Source organism: Culex pipiens, chromosome 3 (assembly GCF_016801865.2).
Source record: "Culex pipiens pallens isolate TS chromosome 3, TS_CPP_V2, whole genome shotgun sequence".
NCBI lineage: Eukaryota > Metazoa > Arthropoda > Insecta > Diptera > Culicidae > Culex > Culex pipiens.
In genome coordinates, this window is record NC_068939.1 from 12613065 (window position 1) to 12631150 (window position 18086).

The 18086-nt window shown below is 33.8% G+C and overlaps 4 protein-coding genes across 5 annotated transcripts in view; 2 read left to right on the plus strand and 2 right to left on the minus strand.

Moving 5' to 3' along the window:
• LOC120432597 (RNA-binding protein 1) overlaps nucleotides 1-18086 on the minus strand; it is a 454616-nt gene that overhangs the window by 29605 nt on the left and 406925 nt on the right. The window lies entirely within an intron of this gene.
• LOC120432616 (transcription factor SPT20 homolog) overlaps nucleotides 1-18086 on the minus strand; it is a 189431-nt gene that overhangs the window by 14634 nt on the left and 156711 nt on the right. The gene's annotated exons all lie outside the window — the stretch shown is intronic.
• LOC120432627 (uncharacterized) lies at nucleotides 246-4863 on the plus strand. Its single transcript, XM_039597876.2, has 4 exons — nucleotides 246-693; nucleotides 766-857; nucleotides 4443-4557; nucleotides 4648-4863. Exons 1-4 carry the CDS (start codon nucleotides 543-545, stop codon nucleotides 4761-4763), a joined length of 474 nt encoding a protein of 157 aa, XP_039453810.1. The 5' UTR covers nucleotides 246-542; the 3' UTR covers nucleotides 4764-4863.
• LOC120432622 (uncharacterized) lies at nucleotides 5109-7923 on the plus strand. Its single transcript, XM_039597872.2, has 4 exons — nucleotides 5109-5315; nucleotides 7341-7432; nucleotides 7498-7633; nucleotides 7695-7923. The coding sequence occupies exons 1-4, from the start codon at nucleotides 5153-5155 to the stop codon at nucleotides 7823-7825; spliced, it is 522 nt and encodes a 173-aa protein (XP_039453806.1). The 5' UTR covers nucleotides 5109-5152; the 3' UTR covers nucleotides 7826-7923.

The following is an 18086-nucleotide window of genomic DNA, read 5'->3' on the forward strand; positions in this document are numbered from 1 at the left end:
ACCGTATGAAAACACAATTCAAATCGTCACGTCTGTTATTTTTAACGATTTTGAGCAGCCACCATGCCAGCCTTTAGCATAAACCATATCCTTGAGCGGCAGCATCATGCATTCAACGCTTCTCCTGCACGAGCCAACACACTTTCTCTATCATTGCCCCAGGATCTGTTTTTCTTCCTTCTTCCTCATGGGTAAAAGCAATATAACAATAACAATAAAGGGACCTCTCGGGCATAGGCATAGAAAACAGAGCACAGAGGACGACTCAAAAACGAGTAGTTTTTCAAGGCGGAGCAGCATAATCATCATCATCACCATCAACACAGCCGCCACAAGGAGCGCACCAGCTGCAATTTAAGGATTTCCCCACTTTATGTTTTTCGTTTCGTTTTTGTGATGTTGTTGCTTTTACGCTACACATTTTCTCGTTTTGTGTTCATCTCTCTGGCTGATGCTGTATTTGGTCCTGCTAGTTCAGTATTGTTCAATCTGTGACCGCGAAAGGATCTCCGATTTCTCGCCGGGAGTTAACATTCGTCAGTATGGGCTGCTGCTCGGATATCAAGTTTCACGGGTACTTTATTGGGCTGTTGGCCGGCCTGCTGGAGCTGGTTTCGCTTGGCCTGTCCGGGTACTTGGCGGTGGTTGAAGGCACTGATGACTCGGGAAAGAATGCGGATTTGCCGCAGGATTGTAAGAAAGTTACTGGTTGTGGTTTTTGAAGAGTGATTTTCTACAAGAAGGTTTTTCATTTGTGTTTTGTAGTGTTGGATTTGGCGAGTTCTTCACCACTGGATTACGTTGGAGATGTCGCGATACTGGTGTCGGTTGGATTACTGTTTTACGGAATTTATAAGGTGAGTTTTATGTTCAGTGATCTAATTTCTGATCCCTTTTTTTATTTTAATGCCAACAAAATAAATTGACAAGTCACTTTCAAACACCCAAATACTAAATAAAAAAAAAATAGTTAAAAATCCATTTTAAACTCTTCGTGGTCGTACAAAGTGTAATAGTGCTGATAAAAATAAGCGTTATTGTGAACCATATTATTTTAATTTTACGACTCAATTCATTCTTATAGTTACGCAAAAAAAAAACATTTGTCCAAAAGCATGGTTTATTTTCAAAAACGCATAAATATAAAACTATCAGTTATCAGCGAACACAATTTTGATCTCCGATAACTTATTCCCTAACTACAACGGCCCTTTCTAAAACCTTTATTCCCCCTTTTAAACACATTTCACAATTTATTTTTTGTATATGTAGCCGAACAAATTCGTCAAAAAAGTCGTCCCGATCGGTAATCATTGTTTCGATTGCAATGTGTGTGTGTGTGTGTGGTCCAATCCAATACCCGCTAACCGGTAGCGAAATTATGGGAAAGTATAATTTGTATCAGACTGTGTATATGCCGAATGCTGATACAGCTTATCTCAGTCCCGGGTATTAGGTGGTGACAGCCCTCGCGCTGCTTCCAACGACCCATTTCAGAATGACAGAGCTCCTTGCGGTCCAATTCCGAGGTCGCTGGGCATTGTTCGGCCCCGCCTAAACATAGAAGCAAGCATCTAAAGGAAACTCGATCTATATTTAGACTTCCAATCCCCTCAGGCAAATCAGGGATCAGCGCGTATTTAATATGAGAAGATAACATGTTTCAACACTACGGATCAATTCACTGCAAGAGTGTGAACCTTCTGATGGCCGACTGTTTAGCGTCCCAGACCACCAATCCAAAGGTGTGAGTTCGAATCCCACCTGATTCATTTTAGTTTTAATTCATATTCAAATTCCTGATTCCAAACTTCAAAGGTACCGACCGGGATTTGATCCCTGAACCTTCTGCTTGGGAGACAGAAGCCGTAACCATTAAGCCACGGAGCCGGTTGAATGAGACGTGGTTCTCTGTATGGCTTTTTGCGAGATGAGAGCAGAGGACAACAATCATCTCAACGTTTCCACTTTACCCGGGCTAACGACCGGCAGTTCCAGTTCACGATGATTTCCCTTCATATGTTAAAAACCACTTATGATTTTGGCACATATTCCGTTTGTCAGCGTTTCCTGTCATTACTGGCGGGAAAAATCTACGTGGAATCAGCTGTGCAGACCTCATGTGTGGCAGGAATGCAGGTTGAGCGACTCCCACGGGCAATCATTGTTTCGATTGCAATCTTTCAAAAATGAGCTTTATCTGTTGAAAAAATGATTTTTGCATTTTTTTTTATTTGGTTGAAACTTTTGTAGTTTTTATATGACCAAAAAAGTAATTTTGAACCATTGGTTCGTCCGTACACCCTAACTAAAAATCACGATTTTCTGAATTCAATATCCCACTTTTTCATACGAATATTTCAGTTCAACTCATATAACCATTTTTATGGTTGTAGTACCTGAACTCAAAAAATCGTATGAAAAAGTGGGATATTGAACTCAGAAAATCACGATTTTTGTCAAGGGTGTACAAGACTCCATACGATTTTGGCAACCTTCAATAAAAAAAGGTGTCTTCGACAATGTTGCAGGTATTGTTACACTCTAAAAACATATTAACCTTTTTAATTGTACTTTTCAGACAAAATATTAACAACCATTTTTTGAAAATTTTCATTTTTGGATATGTTTTGGATGAAAAATGCCACCATTTGAGTTCAAGTTGGTCAAAATGCATTTGGCAGTGTTGGCAATTAAAGAAAAAAGATTTTTGAAAAACTTAAAAATCTTTTTTTTATTATTTTTAGATGTAAACTTATTTTTTATAGAAATATGCTGATTTTGTTGATTTGATTCAGGTAAAACTGTATTTTTGTTGATATCGTGACTTTTTCACCTTTTGAAATCATGACCATGTTTGACCATCACTAAAAAAAAAATTATTTTTTTTTTTTGCGGATGGATTAAAAAATATCCAATAAATTTACTTCAAAGTCATTCAAGATTGGATCAATGGTTGCTGAGATACAGCCTCTGAAAAAAAGCAAACAGCAAAGCGTAAAATCTAGTGTTTATGTTAAATGGTTCATAAACAAAAATAATCCCATTACTTCTAGGACCTTTTCAAATAAAACTCTTAAAATGTTAAAGAGACGACAACTCTGTGAATTTGTCTAGTATCCGATCATAATATTTCCCTTTTTGACAGTAGTGGTGGCAAATTCACACTACCAAAACTATCAGAAAAAGTTAATATTAACATTGGATTTCTTGACAAAAATGTGATTGCGAATTCTGTCAAAATTAAAGTATCATGAAACTTTCCGATTTTTCGAATAAAAATATTTTCAAAAGTTTCTAATCAACCTCAACATTTAAAAGGCCCAAAAACACTTATTTTCCACTATATTCATAATAGTCAAGAGGGACTTAGAGGCTTTGTAAAGCAATCGGCCAAATCGCAGGCTGATCGTTTTTTTTGTTATTTTTTATTTGCCTTAAACTGTGTAAGTGCCTTCCCTCTGAGCAAAGAAACCGTTTTGCATCAGAGCAGTTCTCTACGAAATCGGTATTTTTTTTAATTTTAATTTTTGTATTTTTTATCCGGCTAAAACTTTTTTGGTGCCTTCGGTATGCCCAAAGAAGCCATTTTGCATCATTAGTTTGTCCATATAATTTTTCATACAAATTTGGCAGCTGTCCATACAAAAATGATGCATGAAAATTCAAAAATCTGTATCTTTTGAAGGAATTTTTTGATTGTTTTGGTGTCTTCGGCAAAGTTGTAGGTATGGATAAGGACTATAATGAAAAAAATGATACAATGTAAAATTTGGTTTGATGATTTTTAATTACACTTTTTGTCATTAAAACTTGATTTGCAAAAAACACTATTTTAATTTTTTTAATTTTCTGATATTTTTTAGTAGACATCAAATGCCAACTTTCCAGAAATATACAGAACGGTAAAAAAATCTTTGACCGTGTTATGAATTTTTGAATCAATACTGATTTAAAAAAAAATCGAAGTATTGATCGCAACAAAATTTCAACTTCATTTTTCGATGTAAAATCGAATTTGCAATCAAAAAGTACTTTAGTGAAATTTTGATAAAGTGCACCGATTTCAAGTAATAGCCATTTTTTGCAATTTTTTTTCAAAGCAACATGATGATAAGATCACTTCTGTTCTATAACGAATACAATATATCCAGCTTGAAAAAGGTCAGACGTTTTTATAGTGTTGCCAGGCTTATCTTTTTTTGGTTTGATTGCAGCAAATGAGATTTTGATTGCCAACATTGAATTTGTCCCCAGTTGTACAGGAAATTACAATGGAAAATATATTTGAATATCTTTTAGTGTGATGTCCTGTTCCAGAGATGAGTAATTCCTCACCACATTTCCCTCTCTTCACCGTTTCGCTTTGGTCCACTATTAGCAGAACTTCGAGTTATTCTATTAGAAAATTTACCAATTTCACCATCTTTCACAATCCGCAGGAAAACCGCTACTGCCTCATCCCGTTCACGGTTGCCATCTGCTACGATTGGATTTCCTACTTGGCCTACAACATTGACCGCTCGATGCCTTATCACGTGTGGCTGGTCACCACCGGTAAGTAACCGTGGTTGTGACGACTCACGTTTCCGGAACCATCCGCAACATTCGATCTTTCACGCAAAATTTTAATCTCTTCAATTTCAGCTTTTTTTGTTTACATTTTCGTCGCGATGCTCAGCCTGTTCATACTGTTTGGAATAAATGTTAAAACGACCAAAACGGAGCAATTTGTAAAATTCGGAAGCGATAACCTCGTCTAGCGCAATTGCCTTTTTTCGCGCTATTCGGAAGCCAGTGTAAATACCTCGTAATAGTACCAAGTAATTTATTTATTATTCGACCTAAGGAAATAAAGACATAAAATGATCTTCGATTTGTTTTAATTTTTTTGAAATATCACTTCATGATGTAATACTAGTGAATTTCCAGCAATAGTTGTCGTCAAAGGAATCCCGTTATCAAATTTCAACGATTCCCACAAAAAACGACCTACCCAACTGATAGTGACTCTACGTAAGAAAAGAATCGAACAAAAAAAACCTCATCGTCTTTTTGCTTTATCAAATTCCGTGCCCTGATTTACTCGAAGCATCCAGCCCGAAATGATCAGTTCTTCTCGGAATTTCACCACGAAAAGTCGACTCCTCTGATGGCGGAAAAACGCTCCTGCTCCCTGCTGGGCTGCCTGTTCAACCCGCGACTGTACGGCGTGATCGTGGGTGTGCTCAGCCTGTGGGCCATGATTGCGGCCCTTTCGGCGTCGGTTTACCTGCTGGCCAAGTACGACGACATCAAGGATGTGCCCGATAGTTGTGAGTATGATGGGGGGTCTTTTGGAGTTAAATTTGTAGTGTTTAGGATTCCTTTTGTAAAAAAAGATCAAGTTACAATTTGTCTAGAAAAATAATCATACAAATGATCTAAATTCATTTATTTTCATGAAAAAATGGCAAATGGTTGAGAAGATAGAGATTCTAAATTCAGGTTTTGTAGAAATAGGGTCCTAAAGCCATATTTCAATTTTTATGTACAACGGTACAAAACATACTTCTGATCTCATTTATTTTATTTTAATGTAAAAAACTGACAAGACAACATTTTAAAATTGTCTCTTTGGAACGAGCTGTCAAGTAAGATAACTTCTGTCAAGAAAGGCCGCGAAGTTAATTTTTTTTTTAAATTGATTTAAAAATCCGTTAAACCCTTTGTGATCGTTGTTCTCAGAAAAATAAGCTTTATCGATATGAATATCAGCAATTAAGTTTAGTTTAAGGACCCAATTATTGAAAATATTATTTTCAACCAAAGCTTAAATAATTTAAAAAAGGATTTTAGAGGCGTTTCAATTTAAAAACTCTTTCAAAATTATTGACAAATTGTAAAATACCCAAAAGTACTCATATTTGAATTTATATCTGCAGTTTTTCAGGTCCCAATGCACCAAATTTTAATTATTTTTTTTTCGCCTTGAGTAAGAAAATCTTAAAAACAATCAAAAAGAAAAATAATTTAAAAAAATGTAGAATTGACTTATCAAAAGAAACAAAAAATTTAGAAATATTTTTTTTTAGTTTGGGTAGCATCATGAAAATTTAGCAGAAGATTAAAAAAAGATAATTCATTTTTGTAAAAGGTTAAAAGACGAAACTACCTCCGGGTATAATCTATAGTTTATCTTATTTCATGTTCTTTAAAACATATAACAGTCCAATGATTCAATTCTCAGATAAATATTTTGTTAATTTTTAACATTTTAGTTTTATTCAATGTTTTCTGTTTTGTTCTATTTCTTGAGATTATAACACCATTCAAAATAAATTTTGTTAATCAAAACAATGTCTGTATCTTGAGATTGGATTTTCTTATCGATTTGGTGTCTTCGGCAAAGTTTAAGATTATAATTAGGACTAGACAGAAAAAGTGGTTACAATTGAAAAAGAATTACCTATTTTTTATTTTACTTTTTATTGACTACATAAAAGTTGGAATCCTAAAATACGTATTTTTTAATTTTCGATTTTTTTTAATAAGTTTTATGGGACTCAAAAATACATCTTTTAAGCCATAGCCCAGATTGTGCAAAAACTGGTTCCAGAGATATGAAATTTGTTTTTTTTTAAATATCGTAATGGGGTTAAAAGACTTTAAAATTTAACCAAGTTGCAATCGAAAAGTACTTAACCGATTTTTTTTATCAAGGGTACCTTTTTGGATTTAAAGTTACTATAAGTTTGGGAAATTTAAACATTTTTTTTATTTTTATTTTTTTAATAAGACTTACATTTGAAAAACATATTTTTGAAAAGCTGAGAAAATGTCCAACGACTTTCTTCGTGAGACTCACAAAAAATTCAAATCGATGAAACTGAGTCTTTAGAAGTGTCACCTAATTTGCTGAAATTTTCAACTGACGATATCTCAAAAATTATTGGTTAATTTTTTCATTGATAAAAAATTGAACTTTCTGATCCTTTCAATTGAAAATAATTTCAATTAAAAAAAATGGTCTCAAATGTGAAATGAAGAAAATTGTCTATTTTAAGACCTTTTCAAACATTTTGCTTTATTTAATTTTTTTGAAATTAATGTTAATGGAAAAGATCAGAATTTTTAGAAATCACGTGCTTATTAGGTGAAATTTAGAAAAACTAATTTGGGAAATTTGGACAATCGCCAAATATTGATAAAAATTCAAATTTATTGATTTTCCTTCCAACCGAAATTTTTCATAAATTTTACAAAACAGTTATTTTTCTGACAAATTTACTTAAATTTTTTGGCATTCCTGTTTGACATTTCATCATCATAAATCATTTTTTTATTCAAAATTATTCTAGTAAAAGCATACTACCGATACGCCACCCTCGACGTGATCCTCATCCTGATTAGCTTAATCGTCGTCGGCGTCTACCTTCTCGGCATTTACAAAGTATTGCAATTTTACTCAGGACTTCATACCCCAATTCTCTTACAAAATTTATCAATTCTCAACAGGCAAACGAGCACTATTTGACGCCGTTCATAGTGCTACTCGTGCTGGACTTTTTGGGCTACATTGCGTCTGAGGTGCTGGCCCGGAACAGTGGCCACGGTGGTCCGGACCGGTGGAAGAAGAACCTGCTCGAGATTTGTGAGTGGCAATCAAATGTTTGCGGGAAGATTTCTAAAAGAACGCTCATATTATTTTTCAGTTGTTTTCAGCTGCATATTTTCGATCGTGAGCCATCTTTATCGTGTGTTTGGACGCCAACGGCAACTGCAGGAGCAAAGGTTGGCCGGTTATCGGAGCATTTCCAGCAGCCAGGAGCACATTGCGATGTGAATGAGTGCGGGATTAGGGCCTTGAGTGTTTGCGGAATGTTGGATGAGCGTGTGATAATTTATTGATTTAGTTTAATAAAAATATAATCAATTAAATAAATAAAATAGAAATATATTTTTCGGTGATTCTCGGTTGCCTACTCAAAGGCGCATTTCAACTACTCGTCAACAGATGGCGGCTTGTTTGCTTCAATAATCTTCAAAATTCTTTTTTTATCGCAACTTAACAAAACAGAAATGAAAAACGTTCTTATCACACCCCACAGTCAATAAACCATTTAAGTGACTGTTCGCTCAATCGTTGTTCACGGTTGTACAGAATCGTGTAGCTTGTAATGTGATTATTCTTTTCCATGTTGTAAGTCTCGTTCGTTCCCTCGTTCCTTTTTGGACATTATAACAGATAGTTCTCAGGGGAGACTTAAATTTGTCGCAGCAACAGATTGCAGGATTTGATTGAAATTTATTGGAGCGAGCTTTAAAGCCTTGGAAGCGGTTTTTTTTACATTGCGAGGCCAAAAAAGCTGAAGGTATTTGGCTAGAAGAGAAATTTATAAAATATTGATCTATTTCTAAGATTTTGAACAATAATCAATATTTTCGTACCGATGGCATTTTTCTTAAAATCGTAAAAATCTTTCACTTAGGAATCCTTCAAATATATCAGGATCGATTAAGAAAAACAGAATTTGCTCGGCTCCATTTGAATTTTTTTAAATTATTCTATTTGAAAAAAAATTTTTTAGAAACTTTGATAGCAACTATGGATCATTCTACGCCAAGTCACATAGCAGTTGCCCAGACTCCTCTTAGATTTCGGTCAAAATATGCTCTAAGAGATAATTCTGGTCCCTATTCACGCTTTCGAGGCACATTTGCATGCTCCTTTAATTTTTCAGGATTTTTATTAATACTCGTTTTTCAGTGATTTGTAGCTCGAATCCGTGAGTGATACAAATTTTGTGTCAAGGGGAATTTTGTGTTAAATCAGAAAAAAGTTAATTTAACATAAAAAGTAAAAAAAATAGTTTTAAAATCAAAATTCGAGAGACGAGTCATTTCATGAAAAATTTAATGTCTGAAAATAACCCAACGAGGTCTTTGCATGAATTTTTCAAGAGTTACCCGAGCAGACGGAAATAACTTGGGAATAACATTTTTTGATATTTGAAAATACTAGGCCAATAACAATTTATGTTATTTATAACAAAATTTGTTATTCATCGTTATGATTTTTTTGTTATTGGATTGTTATTGTAATAACAGACTAATAACATTTTTAGTTATTCTTCGAACAAAACTTTGTTATTATTTTTTGTTATTTTAACAACTAATCCGATCATCCCAATAACAGTTGGAGGTATTCTTCCATAGCAAAAAATGTTATTCAAAAAGTTGTTTTGGCTGTCAACCAACATCAGACCAATAACAAATTTTGTTATGATAACATAAACTGTTATTAAACCCTTATGCAAAAATGGATATTTCAAGAAGATTCCATGACATTTTCTGTTATTTTAACAGAATTTGTTATTGTAATGGCATGAATTTTGTTAATACCGTCTGCCCGGGTATTAGAATTTCACAAAAAAGTATTATGAAAACATTTGACTATTTTTGACAAGTTTTTGAAGTTTTAACCCCTAAAACTCAATCGTGTGCTTTTGATAGTATTATTACCGGAAAATTCGTCAAATTTCGCATAGGAATGATCCTCTGTTTTTTTTGGCCCGTGTACTGCTTGAATGTGAGGTTGTACTTTCTATAATAAAGAAACGATCCAGATACTACCGTTCACCATTAAAATATACTATATCTACTTATGTAGAAACAATCTTTGAGTAAATGGGAGCTCTCTTTTAAAACTTTATAAAACTTAAAAAGTAAGATTTTTTTAGAGATTAGGTCTTTCATTAGGGGAAAACTTAATTTAAAATGTCAAGCCTGATTTAAGAAATTTCGAAATAAAAAGAATTTTTAATAAAAAAAAAACAAGCCAAACATTTTGAAACTTCTCCTTCCAAACTATTCCATTGCATAGAAATCCATCAAAATTCGATAACTCAGATTCTTAGAACATTTCTTAGAATATATAGTTTTCAATGTAAGCAATTCGTCCACACAATATCAATTTCTTAAAATATAGCACAGTGTGTTTTGTAAAAAAATTAAGATGAAAAAAACTTCCACATGATTGATACTGCCAATTCATATATTTCTAATAATGATAATATTTTGTTAAGATATGAAATTTATATCGAATTTTGACGAAATTCATGGGAATTATATTAAAATAATCAATAAAACCAACTCAGTAGGTTTGTTCATCATGTAAAAGAGATTTAAATCCAGAAATTTTGGAGAAAGCCGCTTTTTATTTTAATATATTAAGCATATTGTGAATACAAAGAGACGAGTTGTTCCTTTTAATTCCGCTATATATTTTTAATATCTTGACAGATACGTATTTCGTCTACTACTTGCAGACTTCATCAGTGTTCTGTTCTCGACTCGAGAAGTCGAGAACAGAACACTGATGAAGTCTGCAAGTAGTAGACGAAATACGTATCTGTCAAGATATTAAAAATATATAGCGGAATTAAAAGGAACAACTCGTCTCTTTGTATTCACAGTAATGCATTCTGCTAAAACGCTCAACCAAACCACAATATTAAGCATATGTTTGCCTGTATTGAACCACAACTGGTACATTTTTTAAGAGGCTCTTCATATCAGACCCGCTATTTTTTTTTATATAAATGATCTCGGAAAAATACACCGTGATAGACTTACGCATATTTACAAAGTTTTCAAAAAACTCTGAAAAGTTTATTATATTATTTAATTCCTTACTGAAAAAATCAACTGTTTGGCTTCAGTATCAAAATGATCTTTACTTTAGTCAGTTTTGATTGATTTGTCTAATTTTTCGATATTTTTTTAGTACGGCTACCTAATAATAACCCTTGATTTTATTAAAACAGAAATAATGTTTTTCTACGTAAATTCCAGAAATAAATTGGCTTTTCTTTTGTATACTCAAAAATACACTGAGTAGGTATAATTTACGTTGAATTCGAACAACCACCCACGTGGGTGAGGCAATGAGTTTCATTCATTGAGCTAATGTGCGTGTAATGGTTTCTAGAAAGAATTAAACGTTGTTGACGTTTATATGTATATAAATAGTTAGTGAAAATGGTACGATGAATTTTTTTGATTATTTTTGTCTTGTTGTATTTTGTTATTTTTGCTTTAGGATAAAAATATATCATTTGGGAGCGATTTGTGGCGCTATAACCACGGCAAATAGTGCTCAGGGCATTTGTGGAAATACAATGTCCCATCCCCGAGGGTCCCGGAGCACCAAAACTTCTTAGCATGGTGCTCCCAACGATTCATTGCTTTTATAAACAGGAACGTGAGCGAAGGATCCCCACGATTCTTCCTCCCCTGTAGATTCAGAAATGTATTGTGGTATGAACATTCGTGCTCAAATTTAATCCACTTCAAAGAATCATCTTTGCGGTTAACTTTACGCAGTTGGCCTGGCCGCTTTAACGTTTTGTGATGTTTCAAAGCAATTTATAGCACTGGGGCACTGCAAATGTTTATAATGACAAGGGGATGCTAGGCGTTAATCAACCTAAGGCATTTTCCAGGATGCCCTCGAAAGACTGGCTGCGATAGGGTTAGATTAGATTAGATTATATTAGGATATAAAAACATATCATTTGGATTATGTCACGGTGGATTTTGTTGTTGTGTATTACTCAATTCAGTATCTATATCTGGACTACAGTCTGAATATTGGTTTTTGAAACACTTCTTAACTTCAAATTTGTATCTCAGTATACTAATGTTGTTGCTCTAAGTCGTTTCAAAGTGATAAATTGAAAAATATGTCAATTATCCTAATATAACAATTTCAAATAAAAATTTAATCTATTTTGAAATTAAAATCAGTTTCAATAGTTTACACAGTCATTTCATGAGTTGTGATAATTTTTTATTCAATTGACAAATAATATACCCGAGCAGACGGAAATAACATGGGAATAACATTTTTTGATATTTGAAAATACTAGGCCAATAACAATTTATGTTATTTATAACAAGATTTCTTATTCACCGTTATGATTTTTTTGTTATTGGATTGTTATTGTAATAACAGACTAAAAACATTTTGAGTAATTCTTCGAACAAATCTTTGTTATTATTTTTTGTTATTTTAAAAACTAATCCGATCAACCCAATAACAGTTGGAGGTATTCTTCCATAACAAAAAATTTTATTCCAACAATGTTTTGGCTCTCAATCATTATCAGACCAATAACAAATTTTGTTATGATAACATAAACTGCTATTAAACTCTAATGGAAAAATGGATTTTTCAAGAAGATTCCATAACATTTTCTGTTATTTGAACAGTATTTGTTATTGGAAAAGCATGAATTAAGTTATTACCGTGTGTTCGGGTAATTATAAATAAATCAAATAAGTGATCATTTTGTTGCATTACCATTCAAATCTTTTCATAGCTTTGGAATGCATCAAAATGAGATATTTGTTTGTTCCATTGCATTGGAAGCTTTTAATTCCATTACTCAGATTGTTAACTTCCGCAAATATTGACTAACGCATATTTGCAAAGTTTGTTTTGCACAGCCATTTACCAGCTGGTAATGAACTGATGTGTGTTTCATAAGTGCAGTTGAACAAAAAAAAATAATCAAAAACAAAAAACAATCCTCATTACCAACCGTAATTGAGCTGAAACTGATCCAAACCTTCCATCAGACGGGCAAATGTTTGCCAACACTCCCACCAACATCCACCCACGCCAGTTTGACCTTGCTACTCCCTCCCCCCTCTCCCAGCAGATTTTTCTCTCTGCTATCCGCCAGAACACAATAAGCAATCTGGCCGGTTGGCTGGTTTGCTGGCACGCAAAACGCACATACTTCCCACCACCACCAGCCACTTCAGTCAGCCAGATTTCGTACTGTTTATTCATGACCGTGACTTTGAGACTGATGCTTGATGGTATGACCCTTTTTGCCTTCCTCACCTCACTGAGGCAAGGCTATAAAATCACTCGAAAATTGAACTTCTTAAATATACCTTCTAGATATACCTTCACGTATACATATCGACTCAGAATCAAATTCTGAACAAATGTCTGTGGGGATGTGTGTAGACATGATTTTTTTTCCACACGATTATCTCAGAACTGGCTGAACCGATTTTGGCCGGATCAGCCTTATTCGATTCGTTTTGGGGTCCCATAAGACCCTATAAAAATTTATTCTGTTTAGTAAAGTATTTAAAAAGTTATGCTAAGAAAAAGATTTTTGTATCTACAAAAAGGGTGATTTTTTGCATAACCTCGAAAGGCCGGGTGTTTTTGTTTACGTGTGAGAGTCGCGCCAGATGCGAAACGCCCGGTTGCCACATTGCTTCAAATGAGAGTCTGCATGTTTGCTGGAAAAATCTGTATCAGGCATATATTTTTTTCATAAACTTATTTTCATTATTACTTTGTAAATATGAGGAAGGCACCAACCACCTAATGGTGGATTAAGAAACGTTTTTTTTTGTTAAGCTGATGATGTTTTTGAATGGACAGAAGCAATTTACATCTTTTTTCAGGTTTTATCAACTGATTGTAATGTAGAATAAAGTAAATAATTTAGGAATATTAAGACTAATGATAGGAGTTCTCTAAAAAGTCTAAAACAAAAAAGCTCAGCAATGCAGGTTTTTTTATGGCAATTGTTGTTTTCTCTAATGAATTTCTGCGTAAGTTGGACACCTTTGCACCTTTCTATTAGATAGTAACGTTCAGGTGTTCGTGTAAAGTTCCTCGTGCCTGACTCGAATTTATTCTTTTCACACGTTTCAAAGATTGCTTCTTCTTCTGCAAGTTCTGCTAAAATGCTTTAGGTACACAAGTGTACGTTACTAATCAACACCTGAGTGTGGGTGTGTATGTGGTGTTCTGTGTGCGTACCATGCCCAAAGAGTTGAGGTAACTGCACTCTATGGAGTTCTATGAAAGCTTCTGGTGGCCTCTGGGCAAGCCCCCCTTTAAGCTTGGGTTGATGATCGTCGGAGCGGTACTTATGCTCGGGGTAATGCCTCCACAGCATGGCATTTCAACATCTACAACAACAACACCATTTGCCAAGAGTTGCAGTTTGGTTAGCGGCTCGTCCATGTTTGGCAGTCATTTGTAAGCTCAGTCTGCCAGCGAAGTAAATGATTTGGCACAGCTTGGTGACATTTTTTAAAACGGTCTTCAGCTTGAGATAGTTCGTTGCTGGCTAAAAGGTCTATATATTAGACAGCGATGAATCTATTTTTTTAAAAACTTAAAAACAGATAGTTTTTCTTTAATCTTGGAATCCAGTACTTGAGTGTGATTTTGTCAGGTTTGACTTTTTCGATTTTTTTTTTATTGTGTGAAACTCTCGATTCCATAAGAGCTAAATTTATGTTTTTCTACGTAAGTTCCCAAAATAAGTTATCTTTTTTTATGTACCCAGAAACAACCTACAGTCCAGACTCGATTATCCGAAGTTCGATTATCCGAAGTTTCGATTATCCGAAGTTCGATTATCCGAAGTTCGATTATCCGAAGGTTTGTATGGGACTTCGGATAATCGAATCATGACCAAACAATTTTTTTTCGCATTATTTCATTTTCTTACTTTTAACATCTTTTAACAATTTTGCGACATAAAATGAACTTTTTTAATATTTTATCACCGCCATTTTAGCCGCCACCTTGGATTTAAGCATGAGCATGAGCATGAGCATGAGAGACCACCCATGGTTGTCCTTCTCCGTTGCTGAACAGGACCATAATATCCCATCAGCACAACCGGTCACACGCTTCAACGATCAAATGATGTTTCCCTTATCAACAGCATGCATGAATGCGCTGAAAAGATAAAACATCACGATCATCAAAACTAGAGCCGGTGCGAATAGGAAACAGTCGTTGGCCACCACGGGGCCCGCCATGTCAGTTTGTAGATCTCGAGGGAATGGGACGGGAATGTTAGTTAGCACAGGCTGCTACCAAGGGTGGGTTCTATACGATATCCACACCCCCACGTGTGCCGGAAAACTACTTCTACTTGGGATTTTGTTAGTGGGTAAGGGTAATGGCCAGGATTCAACATAGAGGATGATGATGCGACCCAATAATCAATAAATTTCGTTTAATGGTGTGATGTATTATGCATTCTCAAGGCAAATAGTCGGATTATGCGAATGAGACTATTCCCGGTTATTTGGTGTTGAGTTTAGCATAAATGATTTAATCTTAGACAGCCGGCTGTGGAAAGATAAAACCAACTAAAATGCGAAAACGCGAAACCGCCCGGATCGAAATACACACACAATCGGGGGGACAACAAAGACGGAAACGGCAACGAAAATCCTGCGCGAGGACCGCGACGCACACCGTTCAAATTCTCCAACTCTACTCATTTTAGCCGCCACCTTGGATTTAATATTAAAATTTAAATTTTACTTTAGAGTAGTTTAGGGGTCATACTTAAGCTCAACAATGAAAAATAAGACAACGAAATAAAATTTTTTTTTCGTGATTCGATTATCCGAAGTGAAATTTTGGCGAGGCCTTCGGATAATCGAGTCTGGACTGTACTTAGAATTCATACAATAATCCACCTGCACAATTGCTAGACGTTACTCAATAATTACATTGCCTGCTGACGGCAGCAAATGCCATTGAGCTAATCGGTATAGTGCCAACAACGCGACGGATAGGTGCGATCAACATTGTGTGTGGGAGTTTCTAGCAAGAATAGAAAGTTATGGTGTGGTTTGTAACATTCCATAAAAATGAAATTCCGGAAAAAGTAAAAGTTAAAAATAGTAACAGAGGACGGTACGATGAAAAAAGATTTTATATTTTGATCATGTGAAATACATTAATAAGAAACATTTAATATAACTAGATACAATGAACAATTATTGTACTCATGAGAAAGAAATTTTGTTCCAAGTATTCTTTTTGCGAAGCAAACCTTTGTGAGTTTTGATATTGACTTGTTCATCTCGAAGTATTTTTTTTATTTTTCAATACTTGATTAAAAAACGATTTTAAAAACGATTTGACGAGAAATAACAGAAAGTGTTATGGAATCTTCATGAAAAATCACTTTTTGCATAAGAGTTTAATAACAGTTCATGTTATCATAACAAAATTTGTTATTGGTCTGATATTGGTTGAAAACCAAACAATTTTGGAATAACAATTTTTGTTATGACAGATTATCTCCCCGAGCAGACGGAAATAACTTGGGAATAACATTTTTTGATATTTGAAAATACTTTGCAAATAACATTTTATGTTATTCATAACAAGATTTGTTAATCGTCGTTATGATTTTTTTGTTATTGGATTGTTATTGTAAGAAAAGACTCATAATATTTTTAGTTATTCTTCAAACAAATTTTTGTTATTATTTTTTGTTATTTTAACAACTAATCCCATTGAGGACAAAAGCAAAGGCCAGCAGAGCCAACCAAGACCCCTACACAATCCCTCTTTCCTTCCCACGACTTGTCTTTTAACATCAATCCCTTCCCTACTAACCCCGAGTAGGCCGCGGGTAATCGGCTCCCCTCCCACTAATATTTACACACAAGATCCTCTGTAATTACTCTTAGCATTAAGAACAATGTAATTACAAAAGCCGATTCGGTCCTAACCAGGTCCCAGTACCGAAAAGGACCTAATAAAAATAATTTTATGAAAAAAAAAAACAACTAATCCGATCATCCCAATAATAGTTGGCGGTATTCTTCCATTATAACAAATGTTATTCTCAAGTTGTTTTGGCTTTCAACCAATATCAGACCAATAACAAATTTTGTTATGATAACAAAAACTGTTATCAATCACTTATGCAAAAATGGATTTTTCAAGAAGATTCCATAACATTTTCAGTTATTTTAACAGAATTTGTTATTGAAATGGCATGAATTTTGTTATTACCGTCTGCCCGGCTCCAACTGTTGTTAAAATAACAGAAACTAATAACAAAGATTTGTTCGAAGAATAACTAAAAGTTTTATTAGTCTGTTATTACAATAACAATCAAATAACAAAAAAAAATCATAACGACGAATAACAAATCATTTTATAAATAACATAAAATTTTATTGGCCTAGTATTTTCAAACATCAAAAATTTTTATTCTCAGGTTATTTCCGTCTGCTCGGGAAGGGACATAAAAATATTGCAGCGGCCTTAAATAAAATAAGACATATTTTTTTAATTCCCTTTTTCCGTTCTTCAAATGATTTTGCAATTTTTATGATGAAATAATTTCTTTCGTTTTTCCATACAAGTTTTCATAAATTTTTACAGGCTTTTCGTTCAAATCAAGAACGTTTATAAATAAAATAAAAAGTCTAGAAAGGGAAATGAGTTTTTCGCAATGTCATTTGCCTTCGTTTTTAAACTGATGATTGATCTGATTTTTTTTTTGTTTGGTATTCGATATTTTCTTTTCATCAAAAGTATTTTTTTAACATTTAGTGCAACGGTTTTAAAGGAATTAAACAATTAACAGCACAACAGAATTTTTCATAAAAGTTTTTTTTAAAAGTGATGAATTAAATTTTTTTACCCCTAGAAACTTAATCGTGTTGTATTGAAATATATTTTTAGAAAAAATGTCTGATTCTAGCAATGCACTAGTTACTACAATCGTCCAAATTGTCATTGTTATTTAAAATTAGCTGAACTTTTCGAAAAAAAATCTTTCAGAAACACTCGATTGAGTATTAGGGGTCAAAACTACGAAAAGCTGTCCAAAAATTGTCGAATTCATCACTTTTTCAAAAAACTTTCTTGTAAAATTCTGATATAATTCATGAAAAAAAATTATACAAATCCCTTACGTTCTTTATAGAAGATTATTACACTTATAAAATAACCCTGCAGAGTTAGAAAAACACGTAATTTAAAATGGTAAATTTGGTTTTAAATAAACAATGACCCTTCTGGGTTATTTCAGGTTCGAAAAGTACATTAAATTTCCCATAAAATGACATGTCTCACGATTTTTGACAGTTGAGCAACGGGAAATGGCAGCGGTTTTAAAACATTTTTTTTAATTTTTTTTTTGATGAGAATAACGTTTTTTTTCGGAATTTTGAGTACGCCATCAAATCGAGCGTATAATTATTATTTTACACAAAAGTCCCTTGGACACCAA

Coding starts and splice junctions, on each gene's coding strand:
- LOC120432627 (XM_039597876.2), top strand. CDS start 543: ATGGGCTGCTGCTCGGATATCAAGTTTCACGGGTACTTTATTGGGCTG. Junction 858..4,442: donor TGTTTTACGGAATTTATAAG/GTGAGTTTTATG, acceptor CACAATCCGCAG/GAAAACCGCTACTGCCTCAT. Junction 4,558..4,647: donor CGTGTGGCTGGTCACCACCG/GTAAGTAACCGT, acceptor CTTCAATTTCAG/CTTTTTTTGTTTACATTTTC.
- LOC120432622 (XM_039597872.2), top strand. CDS start 5,153: ATGGCGGAAAAACGCTCCTGCTCCCTGCTGGGCTGCCTGTTCAACCCG. Junction 7,433..7,497: donor ACCTTCTCGGCATTTACAAA/GTATTGCAATTT, acceptor AATTCTCAACAG/GCAAACGAGCACTATTTGAC. Junction 7,634..7,694: donor GAAGAACCTGCTCGAGATTT/GTGAGTGGCAAT, acceptor ATTATTTTTCAG/TTGTTTTCAGCTGCATATTT.